Raw genomic sequence first — 26,454 nt, 5'->3', positions numbered from 1 at the left:
TGAAAATACAACCTAGTCAGGCACCTAACACTTTCACACCCTGGCTCCACGACTTACTAGTTCTCATCCTTGGGCTGTCACTTAACTATCTGGGCCTCCTTCTCCTTATCTATAAAATTAGCGTAGTACATAAGGGTAATAAGAGTACTTGAGGGCTGGCCCGGTGGTCGAGGGGTTGGGTTCCACTACTCTGCTTCAGAGGCGGGGTTTTGCCACTTCGGATGCTGGGCCAGAACATGGCACTGCTCGACAAGCCATGCTGCCGTGGCGTTCCACATGCCAGGACTAGAAGGATCCACAACTAAAATGTTTGACTATGTACTGGGGGGCTTTGGGGAGAAGGAAAAATAAAATAATAAAATCTAAAGAAAAAATAGCACTTGAGTTTTTAAAGATTAAGTCAGCACTTAGCTCAATGACCAGCACATAAAAAGTGCTCAGTGTATATCAGCTTTTCCTTTCCAATACCCAAACTTTCTCTAAATTCAGTATACACTGACTGTTTTAACCATGGATGGCATGCTCTAGAAAACTGGAGAATTTCTATGGAGAGTCTTGCTTTCTTCCCAAACTGGATGAATCCTAACAAGTAATAGCAGCTACTGTGTTTCTAACCACTGGGAGATACACAGATGACTTGCACGGGTTCCCTGGCCTCCAGGGTGGAGACCGCGAGGGCAGGGAGCCCGAAGACGTGTGCTCAGCCCTCCGGGCGCGCGGGAAGGGCTCTCGGGCTCCCCCGCGGGCGTCCTCAGCCCTCGGCTCCGGCACCGGCACCGACCGCCGCCAGGGGGCGCGCTCCCACCTTCGGCACCGGCGGGCCTGGGCGTTCTGAGCCAGGACTTGGGGCCACGCCGCGGGGAGGCGGCCGGGCGCGCCAGTCGGAAGGGGGGGCCGGGCAGCCTCGGCGGGGACACCGGGCCCTTCCCCGGCGGGCGGCGGGCGGCGGGCGGCGGCAGGAGGGGGCGCTGCGGGGCTCGCGGGCGCGGCACAGAGGAAGTGCCGTCTTCGCCGCCGCGCCACGGGGTCGCCTCCGGCGCGGGCCGCGATGTCGTCCCGGTCGGGGCGCGACGACGCGGGGGCCGGGGGCGCGCGGCGGCCGCGGGAGCCGCCCGAGCAGGAGCTGCAGCGGCGCCGGGAGCAGAAGCGGCGGCGGCACGACGCGCAGCAGCTGCAGCAGCTCAAGCACCTGGAGTCCTTGTGAGTCCCCGCCGCCCCGCCTTCTGCGCGGAGGGGCCCGTGGGCGCGGCACGCGGGGTCCCCGGGGTCCGCAAGGGCCATGTGGCCAGCCGCCCGAACGTCGGAGACGGCGTGCCCGGTGCCGGCCACTGGCCCTCGGCGCGGAGGGCAGGTCTGTCCGGCGCCCCGGGCGGTGTCGCCGGGAGGAGCTGAGGCCCCGCCCCGAGGCCCGTCCGGGCGCGCGGGGCTGTCCCAGTGCCGGAAGCGCCGCGCTGGAGGGTCGTCCCTCGCCCGCTGGAGGGTCGTCCCTCGCCCGCTGGGCCGGGGTGCCTTGCGCGGTGGGGGGCGCTCCGTCAGGACTGAGGACCGAATGCAGGAGCGCTGCTCCCTGTCCTTTCCGGTTTTTCAGTTCAAAGGGCCCCCTATGAACTGCGTAAAATCCCCATTCTTTTCATCTTCTGCTGTTAAGGGAAGAGAAAACCCAGTCCTGTAAGGTTCGTGTGGTGAGAGAGAGAAGAATGAACAATGGGGTGAGGGCTCGTCCCTAAACATCGGAAAGGTGGCTGCCAGGTAAAAGAGAGTGGAGTGCTGAGGATTTTTACCAGGATTAAGGGTGGAAGCTGCAGAGAGGCCAATTCCATCCAGCTCAACAGAAAGAATTAGGACCAGAGTCATATATTCTTGCTGGTCAGTGTCAATGCCAATAATCCATAACCGATCTGTAAGTCAGAATTGGGGTGAGTTTATTATCAGCCAGATCTGAGGACTAGCCGAGGGCCTGCCTTCCAGAAGGAAGGGCACCAAAGAATTGGGGTGTACAGAGTGGATATGTACGTCTTGGAACAAAGAGCATACATCACATATGTTAGGAATGTCCCTTTTACAATTGTCACAAGATGCTTCGCTCGCACAGCAGTTGGGTGGTCAGCAATTAATCCTTAGTTCCCAGGAAGAGATGCTTATCCTTAAGGAAATGCTGATATGGGGGAAGCTACATCCTTATCTGTAAGGCCATCATTCTTGTCTTTGGGACACGGTAAATGTTTAAAGCAGATGTACAATGCACACTCAACAGGCCACAGCAGGCCCTTTTGGAAAAACAAGATCAGATCGAATTAGTTTTAACCCAAACGGCTTCCTCACGTACTCCAGTATTTCCTGTTGCTTCTCACTTGTTTTTCATCAACTTGGCCTGACTTAGGAGGCACTGTGCGCCCCCAGCTCCAGAGGGTTCAAGGAGAGTCCAGAGAACCAGTGGGAGAAGGGTAGGTTGTAAAGGAGATTAAACATCAGGCGGGAGGTTGGAGTAATGACCTTTCAGGTCTCTTCCAAGATTCTGTGATTCTATAAGTAGTTGTAGAAGTCAAATTTTTCTGTGTTATTTTCTGAGTTAGTGGGTAAATAATTCGTTTCTGTTTCAGGCACATCTCATTACCTAAACTAAGACGATCATGTAAAGAAAGGTCCTTAAACTGTTGCAATCCTACATAAGTAACCTTCTGGGAGCTTTGACACAAAATGCATGCCTTTTTTGGAGCCGGCCTGCTCTTTTCCCGGTGGCCCTTGAACTGAATTTCCTCAGGAGGGCAGTGGTTGCAGGATACAGGCTCTGCTCTGCTGCCTCCGCGGTCCTGGCCTCTGCAGCACTCTTTGTGGTGCTCTGTCTCCTGTGAAGGCGGATGTTCAAAAATCTTTCCCCAGGATAAGCTCAGGCAGGGCTCAGCTCAGCCCAGGTCTCAGTATCTTTAACTGTAGGATGCTGGATGTTGTTAATACTATACATTTATTTTGTAGCTCACAGAACTTTTTCACAGACAAGAGAAAGATTATAACCTCCTTTTGTAAATGAGAAAATGGAGGCTCCGTGGTTAAGCCACTGACCTATTAAACAGCAAAACTAGAGCTGAATCCAGGTTTCTTATTCTCAGACCAGTGAGATTTTTCCAGTTTCAGAAATTTAAAACTGGCTGGCCTATTGACAAGTTTTCTTTTTCTAGTTCAGAATCTTGTTTAATTTTAAATTAAATTTTATTCATACCTGAGTCATACTTGTATAAGTTTAAAAACTAAAATAGCACTAAAAATACTACAGAAAAAAAGTGGTGGGCTGCCCAACTCTTCATGTTCCCCCATGCTCCCTGCCCAACAACCCCCATTCCCTGGCCCACTAGACAAGACCAGGGCTTCCATGTGCAAATTGTTGTGTTTTTTTTAAAGATTAGCACCTGAGCTAACAATTGTTGCCAATCATTTTTTTTTCTTCTCCCCAAAGCCCCCCAGTACATAGTTGTATACTCTAGTTGTGAGTGCCTTTGGTTGTGGCATGTGGGACGCCGCCTCAGCGTGGCCTGATGAGCCGTGCCACGTCTGCGCCCAGGATCCAAACAGGCAAAACCCCGGGCCGCCGAAGCGGAGCATGTGAACCTAACCACTCAGCCACGGGCCAGCCCCCATGTGCAAATTCTTTTAATTTTTACTTCTTGGATTTAAGTGCATGTTTCTAAATTATATGCTTACCCTGCTTTCTTTGATTCAACAATTTTAGACATTATCTGTTAACTTCTTGTCATAGTAGATAAGGATTTAGCTCTCTTACCTGCCCTTCTTGTTTCCATCCTTCCAGTATAGCTCTATTAGACTAATTTTGCTAAATCAGTGTTCGTATTAACATTATTATAACTATGCAATATTGTGTAGCAACATGTGGAAAGGTACTTTCAGCTTTTGGAGCCTTTGGGAGAAAAAGAGCAGTTGATAATAGAAAATGAAACAGATGAAAAGTTGAGGCTCTTATTAACGACTAGAAAGGTAACAGTTGCACTAGAATGCAAAAGAAAAAATCATAAAATACTATTTGGCTCAAAAGTAAAGTACCTTTCCACATGTTGCTACACATCAGACAATTAATGTTTATTTCTTATTTACAGTCTTCCATCTGTTGTCCTGCAGTAGTCATTGGTTACTTTCTAGACCTGGTGTGGAGCGATCGTCCTGGGACTTCCTTTACCACTCTCCCTTCTTGAATCCCATTCCTGGATTCCACATGTGCCTCTTTCTGTCATTACTCCCATATTTTACTGAAGCACATTCTGCAACTTCCTATGAAGGGTGCACTGGAGGTTAATTGACACCTTGCGTGTCTGAAAATGTCTGTATTCTATCCTCAAACTTAATAGATAATTTGGCTAGGTATAGAATTCTGTGTTAAAAACTATTTTCACTCAGTTTTGAGGGTGGTATACCAGTGTTTTCTAGTTTCTGGAATTGCTGAGGAGTCTGATGCCATTCTGATTCCCTTTCTTTTATGTTACCTGGTCAAGCTCACCCTACTCTTAAAGCTTTGGAAGCTTTAAGGAACTTTCCTTTATTGCTGCCGTCCTGAAGGTTCATGATAATATGGGTCTTTTTTCAATGGAGTCTTTTTTTGACATATCATGAGTACATTAACTATATAAATGAACTTGTGTTTTAATTTCTTCTCCATTTTGTTTTTTTCTTTCTGTTGGATTTCTGTTGATCCTCTAATTATCTTTTCTCTCCTTAGTGTCCATATCTTTGACTTTTCATTCTACTTTGTAGATTTATCTTCCATTTCTTCTATTGTGCATATTAAAATTCTGCTATATTTCTAAATTCAAGAGCTTTATCTTAGTCTGAGAATTCTTTTTCCATAGCATCCTGTTCTTGTTTCATTGATGAAATATCTTCTCTTTGAGGATACTCAATAATTTTTCTCTTTTTTTGTTTTCTTCTGCTCCCTCTATTGCCTCTGCATTTTGTTTGCTGTTTCTTTTGATCTCTGTCTTCCATTTAGAGTTTTTTCCCCTAACGTCTGGATATCTTGGTCTCTATTCATATTTAAGAGTGTGGAACTATAAAGCTCTTTTGACAAGAGGCTGTGTGTGAGACAGACAGAACGTGCCCATTTGCTGACTGGATAGCTTCACTGTAGGGAGATGAGGCTGTGCGCCATCCTTTTAATCCAGAGACTCTCAAATGTTAGTAAGTGGAGATTTTTTCTGGGGCTTTTCAGTTTCTCTGGAGAAGAATCTTCAGTCTGAGGATATATGCCTAGCTGCCAGTGTTCTGGGGTGGGTTGAGAGGGAGAGGGCTGAGTGTCCTAGAGTTCAGACAGAGACTCAATCAACACCCATTTTCAGCCCATGCTCATGTCATCTGCATCCTCACTTATGCTCAGAGGGGCCTAAATCTGCAGTCTCCTCCAAGGCTTGGGCTGGCAGAGTCCCTGGCTGTAGGGAATGAGGAGAATACCACTGGCTTCAGCCACTCCATGTCCATATTCCCCAACCCCCATCTTCCAAAGGTGTAACCTCCTACATTTACAGAAGTCAATGATTACTTCCTTGCACTTTCCCAAATTTGTTGAAATCTTACTCTGATGTTGTCTCTGCTCAGGATTTCTTTGTGGCTTCCTTTTTTATTATTTTACTGTCATTTTAAAAAACAGATAAGCATGTTGGTCAGTTTGCCATGTTAATTGAGAAACCCCACAGTTTTTTAATAAATTGAATGCAGATCTTTTCATCTCTGATGTGCCTTCTTCAATCTCTACAGGATATTTTCTTACACTTGACTTTTTCTTGCTCTTTGACCATGTGTGCCAGGCCCTTGAAGGCATCTGAGTCCTCCACCCGCGCTCCAGCTCTATCACTCAAGTGCCCCTGGGCTGCTGGGCATACAGAATGGACATTCTGTGTATATGTGGCAATTTCATCTCTGCCTTCCAGCCCCGGAGGAGCCGGCTGCAGGAACAGTTGTGTGGAATGGATTATGCTTACATGAAGGACGTGTCTTTTTTTCTTTTTTCTTTTTTTTGGAATATTAGCCCTGAGCTAACTGCTTCCAATCCTCCTCTTTTTGCTGAGGAAGACTGGCCCTGAGCTAACATCCGTGCCCATCTTCCTCTACTTTATATGTGGGGCACCTGCCACATATAAAGCATGGCTTGCCAAGCGGTGCCATGTCTGCACCCAGGATCCAAACCAGCGAACCCCAGGCCGCCAAATCGGAAGGTGCAAACTTAACTGCTGTGCCACTAGGCCGGCCCCATGAAGGATCTTTCCAAAAGAAATCCCACCCCAGTACTCAAAACCACAAAGAGTAATTAGAAATATTTGGCAAAAGAAAGATTTCTTGCCCCACACACAATTGGGAAGATAATATTTCTCCCCTCTTACATAAATTTAATCTTTTTACTACACAGAGCAAGTTATTACAATTTGAATGATTTACCAGTAGTCTATTCAGAGGGTACAAAATAATGGGCCACCACCAACTTTTTTTAATATTAAGAATTAACTACAAAGATAAATATAGACTTCTTGACTGTCATAGCGCAGAGTCTAGACTGCACATAAACATGCTCCCATTTCCAAATCTGTTATATTTAGTAAATATTACTTTAAATTTTGAGAATTATCTTTTTTTTTCTCCCCAAATCCCCCAGTACATAGTTGTATATTCTGGTTGTAGGTCCTTCTAGTTGTGGCATGTGGGACACTGCCTCCGTGTGGCTTGATGAGCGGTGCCATGTCTGCACCCAGGATCCGAACTGGTGAAACCCTGGGCCGCCGAAGTGGAGCACGTGAACTTAACCACCCGGCCATGGGGCCGGCCCCAAGAATTATCTTTTTTAATATGTTAAATTAATAAATTGTTTAGCCCTAGGAAAAACTACCAACCATCTTCTGTTAAACTTGGAAAATTGACTTTTTAGGCAATTCCATTGCTAATAATAGATTTCAAAATGTGTAGTTCCATCACACTCCTTTCCTCTTGGCAACAACAGTTACATATTTTTCAGGAATTTGGATTTCAATTTGATTGGCCATATGTTGTTTGTACAACTCTTGTGACTCAAAGGATGTATAACAGGATTATTGGATTTATAGCCAGTATTACCAAACTCCCTCTGTGCATAAGGCATAGCATTAATGTTTCTGATGGCTGCAGGTAAACTATATAATTTCCTCAGTTTAGCAGATTTCCATTGTTCTTGCTGAGTTATGGCTATGTCATGCCACCGCTTTGTGTTAGAAAATATTTTAAGCATTCGCTTTGGAAAAGCACTGTATTATACCTAAGAAGTTCAGTCTATTCATGCCCAGTTGTTTACCCTGTAATCTTCATGGGGCAGATCCTTCTCTGTCTGCTTAGAAAAGCTCTGGATTAGCAACTCACGGTTTGTGTCATTTATCATCCAACAAGTTGTTTTCTCCTACCTCTTTTGGGTTCAGATCTTGGCCTTTGTGATGCTAGCGCTCCAGGCTTGAGCTGCCTCATGAGGCAGACCATCAGCTTGTCTTCACCAGAAGGGAAGAAGCCAGCACTGTGGAGTGCCCTTCACATGTGTGCTGTGAATTATTTACCCATGGGGAAACTGAGGCTCTAGGGGGGTTAAGTGTCTTGCCCACAGTACACAGCAGTGAGAATGAATCAGAATTCAAACAGAAAGTTTTTACCTCCAAAGCCCATGTACCTCTACAGGATTCACGTTTATACTGATTTAGAACTGGAAAACACTCCTGCTTGAATTTCAGATCCTCTACGCCAAGAAAACAGAACATCTTTTATCAGGATAGTTATGAGTTACACTGTCACTTCTGAGAGCAGTTTTCATTTTATGTTTTCTTAGATGTAAATAGGAATATCTTTATGCCCTTAGTTCTCCCTTCTGCTGCTTAGCACCATGCCTGGCACCATAATTGTTGACAAGTTACTTGTGCAAGGAGTAAGTTTTTCTGTTGAACCTTCAATATTACTTGAAGATCAAGTTTAGTTTTGCCTATTATACCTGCTGCTTTTAGGAGAAAAATATCAAGCTGATTAGGGCTAGAGTGGGGATTTTAACCGTGAAACAATTACGGAAATAACATTGACTTTTAAAACAAAAATTCAGTCCATATAATTATATAGCAGATATAAACTCCTAATAGCATATTTTTGGTTTCACTTTTCTTTCATAGTTGCAGGTTACCTGTGGTTTTTCTTTCAGAGATATATTACCTGGGCTTATACCACCATAGCTGTAATGAAGATACCATTGATTTCATTTTTCTTTTGTAATTAAAAAGCATTTTGTAGGTTAATATATGTGCATGTAAATATAAATAGAATGAAAAATAAAGGTCTCTATTGTTATGATCCTTAGTTCCCCTCCCTAGAGGCAAGCATGTAACCAGTCTTAGGTATCCTTTCAGAGATATAAAGGTGTGTGTATATGGCCTTGTATAATCTCCTTTTCCCCATACGCACAAATAGAAGCATACCAAAAACATTTTTGCTTCCTATTCCCTCCCCTTTTTTTTTAAAGATTGACACCTGAGCTAACAACTGTTGCCAATCTTCTTTGGTTTTTTTCTGCTTTTTTCTCCACAGATCCCCCCAGTACATAGTTGTATATTTTAGTTGTGGCTCCTTCTAGTTGCGGCATGTGGGACGCCACCTCAACGTGGCCTGACCAGCGGTGCCATGTCCGCGCCCAGGATCGGAGCCAGCGAAACCCTGGGCAGCCACAGCGGAGTGCGCAAACTTAATCACGTGGCCAGCCCCAACTCCCACCCTTTTGTTTTTAATTTAATCTCTTGTGAAGATTGCCCCATTTCAATATCCAACTCACTCTTTTAACATTTATTTAATGTTTTTCTGGTGATTAAAATAATACACATTCATTATAGAAAATTTGGAAAATTAGTCACCCCTGCTGTCACCATCTGGGTGCAGCACTGTTGAAGCTCCAGCATTTCCAAGTGTCTGGAGTTCAGATACACTTTGAAACCAGCCGCAGTGCCAGATGTCCTCAGTAAAATGTTCCTCGTGGAGGCATTGAACACCTGCAATGTTCAGTCGTTGTGTTTCTTTTTTCATTCTTATTTTTGTTTTTGGTCCCTTAGGCATTCACTATTAAAGCCAGACACCCACGCTTTGTGTTGAATAGCCAGTATGTGTCAATAGTTAAAAATGAACGTGAGCATTTGGCGCTGGTTTTCCAGATTTGGAATCCAGAAGCCTCTTCGGCAGCTCCGGCAGAGTGAAGGAAAGTGGAAATGAATTGGGCGCACAGGCATGATTTGTATCCTTAGGACCCTGGGGGTCGGAGAGCTCTGTGGTGAAAGGGAAAGTAGTTCCCACGCAGTCGTTCCTGTGCTTCGTCTAGCGGCATCGTTATGTCATTCAGGCACCGTGAGGAGTGCTGCCCCTCGAGTCCAGGATGTCGCTACAGGCACAGACGGCAGGCAGGGAGCCCAGGGGCAGGGAGGACCCTGAACTGGGAGGACAGGGAAATGGGAGAGGGAGCCTCCGGGACAGATCACCCTCACCTCCTTCCCCCACAGCAGGCCCCTCCCTCCAGCTTTGCTCCCCACCCCGCGCCGCCCCAGCCACGTGAGCACAGTCACTCAACTCTCCCCACCGGGAGCCCCTTCAGTGCTGGGTAAGCGGGAGTCGTGCTGGCTCAATGACCTGACAACCGTAGTAACAGTTTGGAGCCACAGTTAACTCACGGGTCTACCCTCACATTTACCTCACGTTTTCCCTGCAACCTCTTGCTTTCCCTTCTTCCAAAAGTAAAATCGTTGTGCTAAGACACCAAGTTAGTTATTATTTCAATGAATTTCAGTTCTACATCCCAGCAGGATGTGGTATAGCATCTGTTTACTTGTATGTGATCTCCTGAGTGCCGGGCATATTTCACTAACTGTTTCAGATATAATGTCGTTTTAAGTTCTTACGAAAAACATGCTTTTTATTTTGGCCTGTGCTTGCTTTTTGCTCATTAAAATGTGTTATGTTCCTGTTGACATGGTTGATGACAGATTTCTTTTTTCTTTCTAGTTATGAAAAACCTCCTCCTGGGCTTATCAAGGTCAGTGTGAAGTTTATACTTTTGCTTACTCTCTTAGACAGTTGACTCAGTGCTCAAACTCAGTAACTTGTTATGAAAACAGCTGCGTCAGGTTTTAAACCTCCTTTTATAACCCTGTTCCTCCCTGCAGATGCCCGTCGGTTCATACACTCTGGGCTTTGTCACAAGCCTGTGCCTGTGTAGAAAGTTAGTCAGCTGTGTGTGTGTCCCTGAGAAGCCGTGGCAGGCGCCGTGTGCTCCTCAGCCATCACTCCCTTCTCTCTGCCTGGTGACTCCATCTTCTCAAAGCTTTCCTGCCCGTGTGCCTCCCCTCACTGGCCTGCTGCTGTTTCTTGAGTGTCTGCAGCTCAGAGAGCAGCGGGCTCTGAGGAGACTTGAAGCTCATCGGGTCCAGCCTCCCTGGTGCAGGAGTCCCTCCTCCAGCACCCTGTCCACAGGGTCACTGTCTTTCTGTGGGACTGAGACCTAGAGGAGGAGTTAAAGGACAAAGCAACCTCTGCTGTTTGGTAACTTTCCATTACAAAAAGATTTTTAGAAAACATTCTTTCCTTATAAATTTAATATTCATGGAAACTGAAAAGAAAAAACTTCTTAATTGTAAATCCACTTCTTCAGGGGTGAAAATGCATAGCAGAGCTATAGCAGGTGTGTGACTAGAAAACATGACAGTGGCCTTCAGGGTATAATAAGCTATTTTAATATAACATGCCATTTTTATTATTCCAGATAACCTTATTTACTTTAATTCTTATACCTTTCCTCATTCCACAAAGATTTTGAGGCAGTGAAACCTTTTTTAATCTTAGAATCTAATTTACATTGGAATTTGGAACCCACAGATCATTCCTATATGAAGGACAGATTTCTGCTTTACCAGTAACGTTTCTCTAAGAACAGCTACATCATTTTTGTGAAATAGTTCTTCTGGTATATTTATATCCATTTCTTCTGTCTGGTCTAATTCGTCTTTCTTTCCAGATCTTGAGAGGGTTATCACTGACACTGGGATCTCCAGCCCATGAGAAAGCCAGGCACTGCTGTGTTGTGAGGCATGTGGGGAGAATTCCAGTGCTTTCACCATAGTGTTTACAGGTCGCTTCTTTCTTTGGGAAGATGAGACTAAGCCAGAAGACTGTATACCAGACGTACCAGGCAATGAACACGCCAGGGAATTTCTGGCTCACGCCCCAACTAAAGGACTTTGGATGCCCCTGGGGAAAGAAGTCAAAGTCATGCAGTGTGAGTACGGAAGAGCTTCACCAACACTCCTCAGTGCATGCAGATACATCCCATGACTGACAAAGCGTGTTTACTTCCTTTAATTAGTTGGTTCTCACCACGGCCCTGTTAAAGTCCTGGTATGGTCTCTCTTTAGAGATGAGGAGGCCGACTTGCATCTCCTACCGAGTGGTCCAGGATAAGAGGTAGAGCAGTGCTTCACCTCCAGGGCTTCTGGCTCCAAGGGCAGCGGTCTTTCCTCAGGGCCGTAGCTGCCTGTGGAGGATGCTCTCCAGTGATATCCTGTAACAGAACAGTACTCCACGGTAGAGATGCCATGGGGGACAAGGGATGCAATGGAGGCCAGGTCCCTTTGGGTCCTGCCTCAGTCAGTCATCCTCCATCAGTGGCATTAAGGTTTTATCCATGTAACCTGAGAGGAGCTTGGAGCACAGAGGGCGGGTCTGGAACAGGTAGAGCTGTGCGTGCACACCCCCACCCCACCAGAGCAACAGCACTTTCATGCAGCACAGATGGCATTTGAAGAAAGGGTACTGCTGCCTTTTAGGACATTTGTCTGTACAAAGATTATTCGTGCACATAAGTAAAACAGCAGTTCCCAGTCTCCTTTTTCTCCATTCTCACTTGAAGCTGTTTTAGTTGGTTATTTCGATATTTATCTTCATATGTCTGAAGATCATGCTTGTATCGTATTGATTTTTCAGGTTTAGGCGTTATCTGTTGACATTGTACACTGGAAGATGAGAATTTAGTTCTCTCCTGCTCTCAGCACACGTGTCCTCTTAGTATATCTCATCTTCCCAAGAATGGTGTTATCATAATTTTGGTTAATAAGTCTTTGGTATTTATTTTATTTTGATTATATTCGGAGCTGAGTCATATAGTAAACTCATTACTTTTCCTTTCATGCATCCATCAATGCCCTCCCTCCCCCAGAATTAACAGTTGTCTTGTTTTTGGTTTTTTTTGTGTGTGTGTTGTTGTTATTGTTATTATTTTTGGTTTCCATATCCTGATTTCTAATTTAACCCCAAATTGTTCCCAAGCTTGACTCTTAAGACCTTCAAATGCTTGAAGTGTTCTGTCAATTTCTTCTTTCTGAAAATGGTTGCTCCCATGCTCATCATCCAGGGATCTCCCTTTGCTCTGTGTTATGAATTGAATGTTTATGTCCCCCCCCCCCCCCCGCAAATTCATATGTTGAAGCCCTAACCCCAATGGGATGGTATTTGGAGATGAGGCCTTTAGGAGGTAATTAGGATTAGATGAAGTAATGAGGGTGGCTCTCAAGATGTAGTAAGTTCCTTTTAAAGGAAGAGACACTAGAGAGCTTGCTCTCTGTCTCCACTGTGTGGGGACATACTGTGTGAAGACTGCTGTCTCCAGATTCAATACAATTACTATGAAAATCCCAATGACATTTTTTGCAGAAATAGAAAAGCCCATCCTAAAATTCGTATGGAATCTCAAGGGTCTCTGAATAGCCAGAATTATCATGAAAAAGAAGAAGAGAGCGGGGGCTGGCCCCGTGGCCGAGTGGTTAAGTTCGCGCGCTCCGCTGCAGGCGGCCCAGTGTTTCGTTGGTTCGAATCCTGGGCGCGGACATGGCACTGCTCGTCAGACCATGCTGAGGCAGCGTCCCACATGCCACAACTAGAAGAACCCACAACGAAGAATACACAACTATGCACCGGGGGGCTTTGGGGAGAAAAAGGAAAAAATAAAATCTTTAAAAAAAAAAAAAAAAAAAGAAGAAGAGAGCTTAAGGACTCATACTTCCTGATTTCAAAACTTACTACAAAGCTACACTAATCAAAACAGTGTGGTACTGGCTTAAAGACAGACATATAGACCAATGGAATAGAATAGAGAGCCCAGAAATAAAGCCTCACTTAAATGGTCAAATGATTTTTGACAAGAGTACCAAGACCATTAAATGGGGAAAGGATAGTCTTTTCAACAAATGGTGCTGGCAAACTGGATATCCACATGCAAAAGAATGAAATCGGACCCTTATCTAATACCATATACAAAAATGAACTCTAAATGGATCAAAAACTTAAACGTAAGACCTAAAACTATAAAACTCTTAGAGGAAAACACAGGGCTAAAGCTGCACAAAATTGGATTTGGCACTGATTTCTTGGCTAAAACACCAAAGACACAGGCAACAAAAGAAAAAAATGACAAATTTGACTTCATCAAAATTTCAAAATTTTGTGAATAAAAGACCTTATCAGTAAAGTAAAAAGGCAACCCAGGGAATAGGAAAAAATATTTTCAAATCATATATCTGATACGGGATTATATGCAGAATATATAGAGAACTCCTAACACTCAACGACAAAGAAACAACCAGATTAAAATTTGGCAAAGGACTTGAATAGACGTTTCTCAAAAAAAGGATATACAAATGACCAATAAGTCCATGAAAAGATGCTCAGCATCACTAATCATTTAGGGAAATGCAAATAAAAACTACAATGAGATATCACTTCACACCCATTAGGATGGCTACTATCAAAAAACAGGAAATAACAAATGTTGACAAGGATGTGGAGGAATTGGGACCTTTGTGTACTGTTGGTGGGAATATAAAATGGTACAGCTGCTGTGGAAAACAGTGCTGCACTTCCTCAAAAACTGAAAAATAAAATTACCACGTGACCCAGCAATTCCACTTCTGGGTACATACCCAAAAGAATTGAAAGCAGGGTCTTGAAGAGATGTCTGTATACCCATGTTCATAGCAGCATTATTCACAATAGCTAAAACATGGAAGCAACTCAAGTGTCTACTGAGGGATAAATAGTTAAGCAAAACGTGGTGTATACATATAATGGAATAGTATTCAGCCTTAAAAAGGAAGGAAATTCTGACACATGCTACAACATGGATGAACCTTGAGGACATTATGCTAAGTGAAATAAGCCAGTCACAAAAAGACAAATACTGTATCATTCCATTCATATGAGGTACTTCAGGTAGTCAAAATCATAGAGACAGAAAGTAGAATAGTGATTGCCTGTTCACTGGGGTAGGAGTGGGGAATGGGGAGTTAGTGTTTAATAGGTATAGAGTTTCAGTTTTACAAGATGAAAAGAGTTATGGAGATAGATGGTGGTAATGGTAAACTTTATGTTATGTATATTTTACCACAATAAAAAAATTTTTTTTAATTAGTTTTCTTCAGAATTTTAAAAGTATTGTTCCATTGCCTTGTGGTTTCTAGAATTGCTATTGAGAAGCCCAAAGTGATTCCGATTCCTGATTTTATGACAGGTCCTAGTTTTTTGTTGTTTTGCTTGTTGTTAGTCTTTCTTCTCTGGAAGTTTATAGGATCTTCTCCTTTTCCCCAGTTTTCTGAAATTTCACAGTGATGTGCCTTGGTATGCATCTGGGTTCAACCATTGTACAGGTTAATTGGTGAGCCTTTTCAATCTGGAATTCATGTCTCTCACTTCTTTTAAAGATTTTATTTTTCCTTTTTCTCCCCAAAGCCCCCTGGTACATAGTTGTATATTTTTAGTTGTGGGTCCTTCTAATTGTGGCATGTGGGATGCCGCCTCAGCATGGCCTGAGGAGCGGTGCCATGTCCATACCCAGGATCCGAACTGGTGAAACCCTGGGCCACCGAAGCTGAGAGTGCAAACTTAACCACTCGGCCACGAGGCCGGCCCCCTGTCTCTCACTTCTAAGAATTTTTTTTTTTTAATTTCCTGTCATCTGTGTTTGCAGTTCTCTTATTCAGAGAGTATACTTCCTGCAGTGATTTTCTAATTTTCTTATTTTCTCTATTTTCATCTCCTTTTGTTCTCCTTTCTAGAATATATCCTTATCTTTATTTTTCAATCATTGTATGATGTTTTTTCATTTCTGTTATATTTTTAAAAGCTCTTCTTTGTTCTCTGAATGTAGTTTTTGATAGTATGCTATTCTTGTGTTATGGTTGCAGTATCTTTTCTCATCTCTAAGGATATTAATATATATCTTTCTCTCTCTCTCTATGTACTTTTTTCTTTACATTTGCTTTCCCTGGGGTGTTTCTGTTAAGCTCTCTTCTATTGGTTTAATTTGGCTTCTGTCTTTCATTTAAGAGGATGTCAGATGTCTGGTAATCTGTTTCCTTGTTGTTTTAGTTATCTGTTGCTGTATAACAAGTTATGCCAAAATTTAGAGGCTTAAAACAAAAATATTTAATATCTTACAAATTCTATGGGTCAGGAATTCTGGAAGAGCTTAGCTAAGTAGTTCTGGCTTTGGATTTCTAATAAAGTTGCAGTCAAGATGTCAGCCAGGGATTCAGACATCTGAAGGCTTGGCTGGGAAAAGAGGCTCCCCTTCCAAAAAGGCGCACTGATGTGCTTGGAAGTTGATGATGGTTTTTGTCCTGAGGCCTCACCTTGCCACATAGATCTATCCATAGAGCTGTTTGAATATTCTCACAACATGGCACCTGGCTTCCCCCAGAGCCAGTGATCCATGACATAGGAAGGCAGGTGTTTTATGACCAGCCTTTGAAATTACACATCACCATCTCTCTAATATCCTAGTTTTTACTAGTTAGCATCATTCAGGGCTGCAGGGACTACTTGAGGGCATGCTTTCCAGGAGTCAGGGGTTATTGGGCCATCTTGGAGACTGGCTACCATAGCCATTCTTGTTCATAAGTGGGAGAAAGAGAGTTGATTGGAAACTCAGTGTGTGAGTGGGGCTTGTTGGGTTTCACTCTAGGGTGATCTTTCTATTCCAATCAATTGGGGAAGCTCTGAGGTCAGTACCATCTAGGTTTTTCTTTGGGTGGGTTATATTTTCCTAGAGAAGAAGACTTCTCCATGGAGGGTGAAGCCCATGCTGCTGGTATTGTGGGAGCTAACTGAGGAAGAAGGCGGGGAAATTTTGCCATCTACTTTTCATTCGTTCATGTAATGCTCTATATTTACTGCAGCACTTTGCCTTCAAATGTCTCTGGCCGGAGACCCTATACTTTACCTTTTCTAGACAATAAACTTCCTTCTACCTGGACGAGGGGAGCTGCCCTTGGACTTTTTTTTTTTTTTTTAAAGATTTTATTTTTTTCCTTTTTCTCCCCAAAGCCCCTCGGTACATAGTTGTATATTCTTCGTTGTGGGTCCTTCTAGTTGTGGCATGTGGGACGCTGCCTCAGCGTGGTTTGATGAGCAGTGCCATGTCCGTGCCCAGGATTCGAACCAACGAAACACTGGGCCGCCTGCAGTGGAGCGTGCGAACTTAACCACTCGACTACGGGGCCAGCCCCTGCCCTTGGACTTTTAACCACTCTTTATTTTAGCTCGTCCTTCACCTCTACTTCCAGAGGTATCTTGTGCTGCCAATTCCTGAGCTTTTGGAGGTTCTGCAAATAGAAATTGAGTTAATTCTCAGTTCTTCCTTCTGGTGCCTTAGAATTCGGTTTCCTGGAGTTTGCTCTTCATTCAGTATTAATCTATCTGCATTATGACGTCCAACTTTTTTTTTGCCTTTGACTCATGGCTTTTCCCTGTCCTTCTGGGTTTGTGGCTTTTTGAAAAAAGCTTTATTGCAGTTTAATTTACAAATCATGAAATTCGCCTATTTCAAGGTGAATGCAGTGATTTTCAGTAACTACTGAGTGTGTGCAACCATTACCATAAATAAGTTTTAGAATATTTCATCTCCCATTAAGATCCCTAATGGCTACTTCCAGTTAATCCCCATTCCCAACCCTAGACAACCATTAATCTATTGTCTTTATCAATTTGGTTTTTCAGGATATATCATATAAATTTGTGGTCTCGTGTGACCTTTTTCGTCTTTTGAATTAATTTTTTTCTTTTGCTTGAGCTCCACTATTTTTTTTAATTGAGGTATAATTGACATATAGCATTATATTAGTTTCAGGTGTACAATATAGTGATTCAATTTGCAAAATGATCACTACAATAAGTCTAGCTAACATCTGTCATCATAGTTACAAAATTTTTTCAGATCTACTCAGCAACTTTTAGATATGCAATACAATATTATTTACTATAGTCTCCATGCTGTACATTGTATCCCCATGACTTTTTTTTTTTGAGGAAGATTAGCCCTGAACTAACATCTGCTGCCAATCCTCTTTTTTGTTTTTTGAGGAAGGTTAGCCCTGAGCTAACATCTGCCAATCCTCTTTTTTGTTTTTTGAGGAAGATTGGCCCTGAGCTAACATCCATGCCCATCTTCCTCTACTTTATATGTGGGATGCCTACCACAGCATGGCTTGCCAAACAGTGCCATGTCCACACCTAGGATCTGAGCCAGCGGACCCTGGGCTGCCGAAGTGGAATGTGCGCACTTAACCACTGTGCCACCGGGCCGGCCCACTTATTTATTTTATAACTGGAAGTTTGTACCTTTTGACCACCTTCACCCATTTCTTCTACCCCCCACCTCTGCTCTGGCAACCACCAAGCTGTTCTCTGCATCTCTGTGCTTGGTTGTTTGGGTTGTTTGAGACTTCACATATAAATGAGATGACTTCTTTCATTGAGCATATTTTTGAAGTTCATCCATGGCACAGCATATGTCAGTAGTTTGTTATTATTTCTTCCTTCTGCTTGCCTTTGGTTTGGGTTACTCTTCTTCTTCTGGATTTTTAAATTGAACCTTAGATTATTGATTTGAGATCTTCATTCTTTTCTAATATAAGCGTTTAAAGCTATAAATTTCCCTTTATCTGCATCTCATATGTTGTGTTTTCTCATTCAGATCAAAGTCTCTTTCTAATTTCCCTTGACCCATGGATTGTTTAGAAATGTGTTGTTTAATTGCTACATATTGCAGATTCCCTAAGTTTCCTTCTATTGTTGCTTTCTAATTAGTCTCCTTTGTGGTTGGAGAACTTACTTAGTATAGGTTGAATCCTTTTAAATTTATTAATTCTTGTTTTATAGCCTAGCATATGGTCTACTGTGAATAATGTTCCATGGGGGCTTCAAAAGAACACGTATTCTGCTGGTTTTGGGTGGTCAAGTGTTTTATATGTATCTGTTAGGTCTAGTTGACTTATAGTGCTGTTCTTCTATTTCATTGTTGGTCTTCTCTCTAGTTGTTTTATCCACTCTGGAGTACTGAAGTCTCAAATTATTATTGCTGCATTATCTATTTCTCCCTTCAATTCTGTCGATTTCTGTTTCACCTATTTGGGGCTATGTTGTTAGTGCATATATGTTTATAAATGTTTGTAAATAAATCTTCTTGATGGGTTGACCCTTGTATCATTATAAAATGTCCATCTTTGTCTCTGGTAACAATTTTCTGTCTTGGAGTCTATTTTGTCTGATACTAGTATAACCGCTCCATCTCTGTTTCAGTTATTGTTTGCATGGTATATCTCTTTCCGTCCTTTTACTTTCAATCTAATTGTGTCTTTGAATCCAAAGTTTGTCTCTTGTACTTGGAAAACATTTTTTATCCATTCTGCCAATATCTGCCTTTTGATTTTAGTTTAGATTAATACTAATACACTTTCAATAGCACACAGAAACTTTGTTCCTGTGTAGCTCCATTCTCTCTCCCCTTTTGTGCTAATATTGTCATACAAATTACATTTTTATACATAATAAGCCCATCATCACTGTTTTATAATTATTTCTCTATGTAGTTGTTGTTTAGAAAGAGATAAGAGAATAAAAGAGTTACCAAAAATACACTTATACTATCTTTTATAATCTACTATTACTTGCCATTAAGTTGGCTCCAACTCCTGGTGACCCTACAAATTGAGTGATGTCCACAGTGTCCAGTCCTCAATAGCTACTTGGCTTCTGTAGACTCACACCTGTGGCTTCCTTTTTGGAGTCAATCTATCTCACATTTGGTCTTCCTCTTTTCCTGCTGTCTTCTGCTCTTCTCAGCATTATTGTCTTTTCTAAAGAATCCTGCTTTCTCATTATGTGCCCAAAGTAGAACAGCCTCAGTTTTATCATCTTTGCCTCCAGTGGTAGTTCAGGCTTAATTTGCTGTGGGACTCACTTTTTCATCTTTCTGGCAGTCCAGGGTATTCATAGAGCTCTCCAGAGAACACCTTATTTCAAATGAATCAGTTTTTTTCCTATCAGCCTTCTTCACTGTCCAGCTTTCACACCTGTACATACCTATGTAGTTACCTTTGCCAGTGCTCATATTTCATGTGGATTTGTGTTACTGCCTAGTGTCCTTTCATTGTTTCAGCTTTATTATTTTTTTTTAGGGCAAGTCTACTAGCGATAAAATCTCTCAGATTTTGTTTATCCTAGAATATCTTAATTTCTCCTTTATTTCTGAAGGATAGTTTTGCTGGTATAGAATTCTTGTTCGATAGTCTTTTTCTTTCAGCACTTTGACTATGTCATTCCACTGCCTTCTGGTCTCCATAGTTTGTGATGAGAAGTTAGCTGTTAATCTATTGAGGCTTTGCTTATATGTGATGAGTTGTTTTTCTCTCAATGCTTTCAAAACTCTCTTGTAATCTTTGGCTTTTAACAGTTTGTCTGTGATGGATCTCTTTGAATTCATCCTACTTGGAGTTCATTGAGGTTCATGGACTTTTAGAGTGATGTTTTTGATCAAATTTGGGAAGTTTTGGGCCATTATTTTTCAAACATTCTTTCTACACTCTCTAGCATTCCTCTTTTTCCTGAGATTTCCATTATGTGTATGCTGTGAAACTTGATGGTATCCCACAGGTCTCTGAGGCTCTGGTTAGTTTTCTTCATTCTTTTTCTGTTCCTCAGACTGGATAATCTCAATTGTGACTTTTCTTCAGGTTTGCTTATTTTTGCTCTGCCATCTCAAATCTGTTGTTAACACCTAGTTAATTTTTCATTTTGATTGTTGTCCTTTTCAACTCCAGAATTTTTTTGATTTTTTTTTTTTACAATGTGTATCTTCTTATTGATAATCTCTATTTGGTACAGTATCATTATCATACTTTCCTTTAATTCTTTTTACATAATTTCCTTTAGTTCTTTGAACTTCTTTATCACGGCTGATTTAAAGTCTTTGGCTGGTAAGTCCACAGTCTGGATTTTACTGTTTCTTTGTATGTTCTTCAATTTTTTGGTGAAAACTGGAAATTTTAGATAATGTAAGTTAGTCTGGAAATCAGATTCCCCTTCCTACCCAGGGTTTGTTCTTGTTCATTTTTGTATTTTTTAGTGACTTTCCTGGAATGATCTTTAAGTCTGTATTCCCTGAGGTGTATGGCCACTGAAGTCTCTGCTCAGTTAGCTGAGTGGTCAGCTAATAATTGAACAGAGATTTCCTTAAATGCCTTGATCAAAGAAGCCTTCTACACTTTGCATAGAGGTTATATGTGTGTGTGATAGCATGCCTTCAAATGCTCGTGTAGTTTACGTGTCTGCCTTAGCCTTTAGTGCCTGCTTGTAAAGGACCTCAAGGTGAGCCAGAAGTGAGAGAATAAGGCCTTCTCAAGGCTTTACTGTGCATACACACAGCCCTGCACACGTGCACAGCCTTCTAGCTTCCCAGGATTATGTGAGAATTTTTGAAAGCCCTCTATGGACATCTTGTTCCCCAGATCTTCCTTTTAAATTTTTGGCTAGGTTCTTATTTACTCAGTGATATTACAGCCATAGGCAGCTGTGATGTTAAACAATCACAGGTGGTTGTTTTTGACAAATATTCTGGGGATATGGCTTTTTTGTAGAGTGAACCACATGACCAGCCAAACAGCAACAGTACCCTGTCAGCGTAGCTATTCACTGGGGTTAGGGCTTTTTGAGGGGCTCAAAACCCAATCTTCCCCCTTTGGTGGGTGTGAGACTGCTGCGTTTCATAGCTGTCATGGTTGCAAGGCTGTCAGTTTTCAAGACTATTGTGGAAAAAGGGAGAAAGGGTTGGAAGTAGGCCCTGTTAAAATGCCAGAAATCCTGCTGTTCTTATCAAGGTTCACTAGTTTTTCTTCAATTAATTATCCTCAGATTGTGGCAAGCCTCTGGTTAGTTTTCGGGGTTGCAAATAAGTTTATTTGGGCAAATTTGCAACTATTTTCAATGCTTGTATGGAGGAACAGATTTATGGAGGTTGTCACTTGGCCATTCTTGAGGTACTTCTTGACTTATTCCTTTTGAAGAGAATTCTTTTCACTGTCATTTTCATGGAATCTCAGGAAGGGAATGAAAGCAGATGAATGTGTTTAGTCTGTCCTCTTTACCCAGAAGTCTACAGCTTTTTTTTTTGAAAACCATTGCTCTGTTTGATGAAGTGGGTAGTTGCATTACACTTACCATTTTATAGTTATTTGCATTGACTTAGGAAATAAGAGTTTTGTGTTAGGACCAGAGCCAGTTTTACCAAGAATCAGATGAAGCTTAAGCTTCAGAGCCCCCTCACTTGTGCCTTTCAAAGGCTTGCTGGGACTGCAGTGATGTGTTGATATGGTCTATGATTTTGCAAAATTTGCTAAGGCAAGATATTTTTTTTCCTAAATAGCCCCCTCCCACTGAAAATAATTTAAGCTCAGGCCCCACAAAACTTGGACTTATCCCAGATGGGATAAAAGACACATATACACATACATACTTCCATTGATTTTTATTGATTGTAGTGTTATCTAGAACAGAGGTTCTCAAACTTTAATATGTCTACAAATCACCAATAAACCTTTTGAAAATATGTGTATTTCTGGGGTGGACCTAATACTCTGCATTTCTAACAGTCTCCCATGTGTTGCCAGTTTTTCTTGTCCATTGACCACATTTTGAATCGCAAGAATCACCTTTCCTTTAACAGTAAGAGTCTTGAGCACAAAGAAAGACATTGGTTTGAAGGAGTGTAATCTTTTCCTGAACTTTAAATGTTTGGGGAGACAAAGACAGGGATAGCTCAGAGCTAAGCAATAGAGAATCCCTAAACTTCATTTTTTTCAATGGTTTCCTGCATCCACCCCTCAAAATTAAAAGGGGAAAAACTTTCACTCCATTCAGTAGTTGCCAGCATAGAGCAAAATTGGCTTGATCTTAGCTATAATCCCTCTTCATGCTTCCGGACCTTTTGGGTTGGAGTTGCTTAATGTCCAAACACAGGGTCTCATTTGGCTCACCATTCTCATATGACTTCCTGATTTGCTTCAAATCCAGATGGTTCTGAGAGGATGAAAACAGGTGAGAGAAGTAACAAGGATCTCTTCCATTCCTGCTTTGTTCATCACTTCATTTTTCCCACATCTCAATGCCTGATGCCAAGTCCATAGTCATTGAAATTCCATGAAGATGTATGTTTCTCTCTATTGCCCTGGAACTTGTATATGCATTTTCTTATTACGGCTCCTCCCAGCTACTCATCAGGGCATTTTGCTGCATCTAATAATAAACCTTTTTAAACAGGACAGTTTCCCTGTTCAGCAGGTAAAGTTGTATTAGGGTGCTGATGGAATTAATATTTTGAGGGAATTCATGATTTTGTTTAGTTAAAAATGAGGGATTTGTGCAGTGGTTGACTCAGTCAGAGAAAGAAGCTATTTGCTTTAGTGTCTAAAATTATAAATGAGGGGGCAGGCCCCATGACGTAGTGGTTAAAGTTCAGTGCGCTCTGCTTCAGCAGCCCAGGTTTGCAGGTTCGGATCCCAGGCAGGGATGTACACTACTGGTCAGCCATGCTGAGACAGTGACCCAGATACAAAATAGAGGAAGATTGGCACAGATGTTAGCTCAGGACTAATCTTCCTCAGCAAATAATATAAAAAAAAGAATAATAATAAACGAGGATCACAGTCACTTGATGAATAGAAAAGATATAGTAAGCTACAGACTAAAAATAAATAAATTCACTCTTTACAGTACTTTTACATTGGATTACTAAATAAATACCTGGTGTAGTAGTATTTATTGCTAAAGCTAAAAGATTAAAGGATGCTTGGGGAAGCAGTTTCCCTTTATTTTCTAGGATCTTACATGGTTCATCCACTGAGTGCATTTGCTTTTAGAAGTGGAGTTTAATGAAGGAAACTTTAGTATGTTCTGATGATTCTTCATCTTCATTAAATGAAACTGTATTATCTTACAGAGATATTTCCTTTTTTGTTTGTTTTTAGGTTGGCGTTGTAAACGGCATGGTCACCGAACAGGCGACAAAGAATGCCCTTTTTTTATCAAAGGCAACCAAAAGTTAGAACAGTTCATAGTAGTAAGTAGAACCCCATCGTGTCAATTTACATTCATCAGAGATGGTGAATATCAATGAATCAGGCACTAATTCAGTGAACTGGAAGGTCACATAAAATCCATGCCCGGAAGCCTGTCGGTTAGTGTCCAGCGTTAACTACGTCACTGTTGAATCACACTGTGTGACAGGTTAGTTCTTTAACAGAAAGCTAACTTCTTATTAAAGTGTTATTTGCTTATACCTTGGGAATAGTGATTCTTTTTCTGAGGCAGACATGATTTATCCAATCACTTTTTTAGACTTATTATTATAAAAAATAATTTTTCATAACTAAAGTCAGGGTTTTAATTTCCCAGTCTTCATCTAAATATTAGATGTCTTTAAATTTTAAGTTAGGAGTGTAAATATAAATTATATGTGCTCTTTAGATGACAGTAAAATAGATCCATCCTTCCCTCACTTTATTTTAACAGTCACCTCTCAGAGGTGTTAATCCAGCATTCAGTAACTGCTTCTGCCAAGTGAAACAGACTGCTGTCTAGATGTTCTCAGGTTATCAGCATCTATCAGACTGGGATCAACAGATATTCTCCAAAGTTTCTAAGACATTTAAAATATTGTGTTTTCATTTTAATAATCTGAAATAATTTATTTTGGATCAATTATTCCACTTCTAGGAGGAATGTCAACTTTTACAGATCGTATAAAATATAGTTTGATGATACATCTCAAAAACTTTAAACATATTCATTTTATTTTTTGACTCAGAAATCCCACTTCTAAGAATTTACCTTCAGGATATAAGAAAACATCAATATATACACAAATGTTTATGTATAAAGATAACTTTCATAATTGTTTATATGATTGAAAAAATGGAAACTTAATAGTCTAACGTACCAACATAAATTACTGGAATATAGAAATTATTTAGCCATTAGGAATTGTGTTTTAGAAGAATGTGTAATGTCATGAGAAAACATTCATGAAAATGTAAGTGAAAAGCAATAGAGTTATATATATGATTATAATTTTTTATAAATTATGAGTAATGATTGAAAGAAAGAGACCAAATGTTAATAGTAATTATCCCTGGGTAGTGAGGTAATAGGTTTTTTTAAATTTAGCTTTTGGTAACATCTTAAAATTCTACAATAAACATTCTTTTTTAAAATTGAGGGGGCTGGCCCCGAGGCTGAGTGGTTAAGTTCGCGTGCTCTGCTTCAGCAGCCTGGGGTTTTGCCAATTCGAATCCTGGGCACAGCCATGCTGAGGCGGCATCCCATATGCCACAACTAGAAGGACCCACAACTAAAAATACACAACTATGTACCGGGGGCTTTGGGAGAAAAAGGAAAAATAAAAAAAATAAAATCTTTAAAATTGAGATCACTCACATACTGTAACATTTGCCCTAAATGTATTATTTTTAAGTAACTCAAGTCATTTAAAGTTATCTATACTTCCAGACTTTGTTTGGGGTACTTAACATATATTTTTGTATACCTATATATAAATGTTTCATTCTTATATATCATTTTGTAATTCAGTTATTTTTCTTAATACTATCTCTTTGTCATCTATCAACATAGAACAAAGGATTACTTCAATATTTCTACCTTTAATAGTATTTCATGATTCTGCCATGGTTTGTTTCCTATAGGATATTTAAATTATATCCTGTATTTTTCTAATTGGAAAATCCTTTCCACAGCCTCAATGAGTTTGCAGTGATGGTGACCCTGAGAAAGGATTAAAACATGTTGAATAAAAACTATACCAAAGTGGAAAAAATAAAACTGGTTTTAGTAACATAGGGATTTAATTTTTATTTAACTAACAGTCCATGGAGCCTAACCCAACCTTAACCTTTTCTTACCCTTAAGGCACATGAAGATCCCATGTATGACATCATACGAGAGAATCAAAAACATGAAAAAGATGTAAGATGAGGATATCCTGATGATAACAATACCCTCTTAAAGTTTTAAATTATATAAAGTTGGAAACAACCATTCCAGTATTAGAGGAGTGGTTTAGTAAATATGGTACTTTGTGAAATATTTAGAAGGCAGGAGTAATCACTGAAAAGACCAGTGTGTGGGGAATGAGCAGGCCAGCCTTGTTCTACTTGACTTAGCTTAAAGCAGTGGGCTTGGCCCAGCCCACAAACGCCACTGATAGTTGATGCTGGCAATCCACACTGTGGTGTCTAGGTCTACTATATGATTGATTCTCTTTCATATGATTTAGTCTGTTTTCTCCAATGTCTTTAAGGATCTAAGCTATTGCTTAAAAATTATTCTCAGACATGAATAAAGATAGGGTGAGAAAACAAAAGGGTGTACTTGTTTTCCAAAGGGTGGTATTCAGTTGTAATCATTGAGGAGGTAGATTACCTTGTATGAAGTTGAGCAGTGGGGGAGTGATTTAGGAAAAGATGCGTTGTTAGTAGTCGCAATAATAAGGACTAGAGAACCATGCAGAATATTTAGGACAATGAAAGGAATACAAAATGGCTTGTACACTGGTTGCATTCATGTAAAATAGGCATGGATGTGGACAAGAATGGGGAAAACATGCAAAGATAAAAATAAATACTGTGTTTAGTAAGGTGGTTATTCATGACATTTTTTACCTTCACTACTGCTCTTATATTTTTATCTAAAAAATTTTTTTAAGTTAAATATGTTTCTTTGGTCAATCTTACATGTTTAGGATACAGCAGTTAAAACAGTTACTGGAGCATTCCACTTCAGATGAAGATGAGAGCAGCTCTAGTTCCTCAGAAGGTAAAGAGAAAAACAAGAAAAAGAAGAAGAAAGAAAAGCATAAGAAAAAGAAGAAAGAAAAGAAAAGAAAGAAAAAACGAAAGCATAAGTCTTCCAAGTGAAATGAGAGTTGAGAGTTGGACTAACAAGAACTTGACTTGTTCAACATTCTGTTCTCAAAGATCAGAGGAATGCGGAACTGGAGAGGAACGAGAGAGAGAGAGAGAGAGAGAGAGAGAG

General features: G+C 41.1%; 1 protein-coding gene across 4 annotated transcripts; it reads left to right on the top strand.

The window, feature by feature from the left end:
- Positions 1-879: 879 nt before the first annotated feature.
- Positions 880-26,454, top strand: LOC124243264 (retinitis pigmentosa 9 protein-like). 4 transcript variants are annotated; one of them, XR_006889662.1, is made up of 5 exons: positions 884-1,200; positions 10,033-10,063; positions 11,173-11,302; positions 23,373-23,631; positions 26,162-26,454. XR_006889662.1 is itself a non-coding variant. In XM_046668885.1 (4 exons), coding segments are annotated over exons 1-4 (315 nt in total). In that variant the 5' UTR covers positions 885-1,048; the 3' UTR covers positions 26,164-26,454. The 4 variants fall into 4 exon arrangements, 3 of the variants coding, with proteins under 3 accessions (XP_046524843.1, XP_046524841.1, XP_046524840.1); XM_046668885.1 differs by lacking the exon at positions 23,373-23,631 and having other exon boundaries at positions 885-1,200; XM_046668884.1 differs by lacking the exons at positions 23,373-23,631; positions 26,162-26,454 and adding an exon at positions 25,330-25,343 and having other exon boundaries at positions 885-1,200.

Source organism: Equus quagga, chromosome 8 (genome assembly GCF_021613505.1).
Source record: "Equus quagga isolate Etosha38 chromosome 8, UCLA_HA_Equagga_1.0, whole genome shotgun sequence".
Taxonomy (NCBI): Eukaryota; Metazoa; Chordata; class Mammalia; order Perissodactyla; family Equidae; genus Equus; species Equus quagga.
Note: the sequence above shows the minus strand (reverse complement) of the source record. Positions and strands in the feature narration are given on the sequence as shown.

Bases quoted from the DNA above. Each gene is read 5' to 3' on its own strand.
- LOC124243264 (XM_046668884.1), top strand. From the start codon at position 1,049: ATGTCGTCCCGGTCGGGGCGCGACGACGCGGGGGCCGGGGGCGCGCGG. The intron at 1,201-10,032 runs GTGAGTCCCCGC...TTTTCTTTCTAG, and splicing joins CTCAAGCACCTGGAGTCCTT to TTATGAAAAACCTCCTCCTG. The intron at 10,064-11,172 runs GTCAGTGTGAAG...TTCTTTCTTTGG, and splicing joins CTCCTCCTGGGCTTATCAAG to GAAGATGAGACTAAGCCAGA.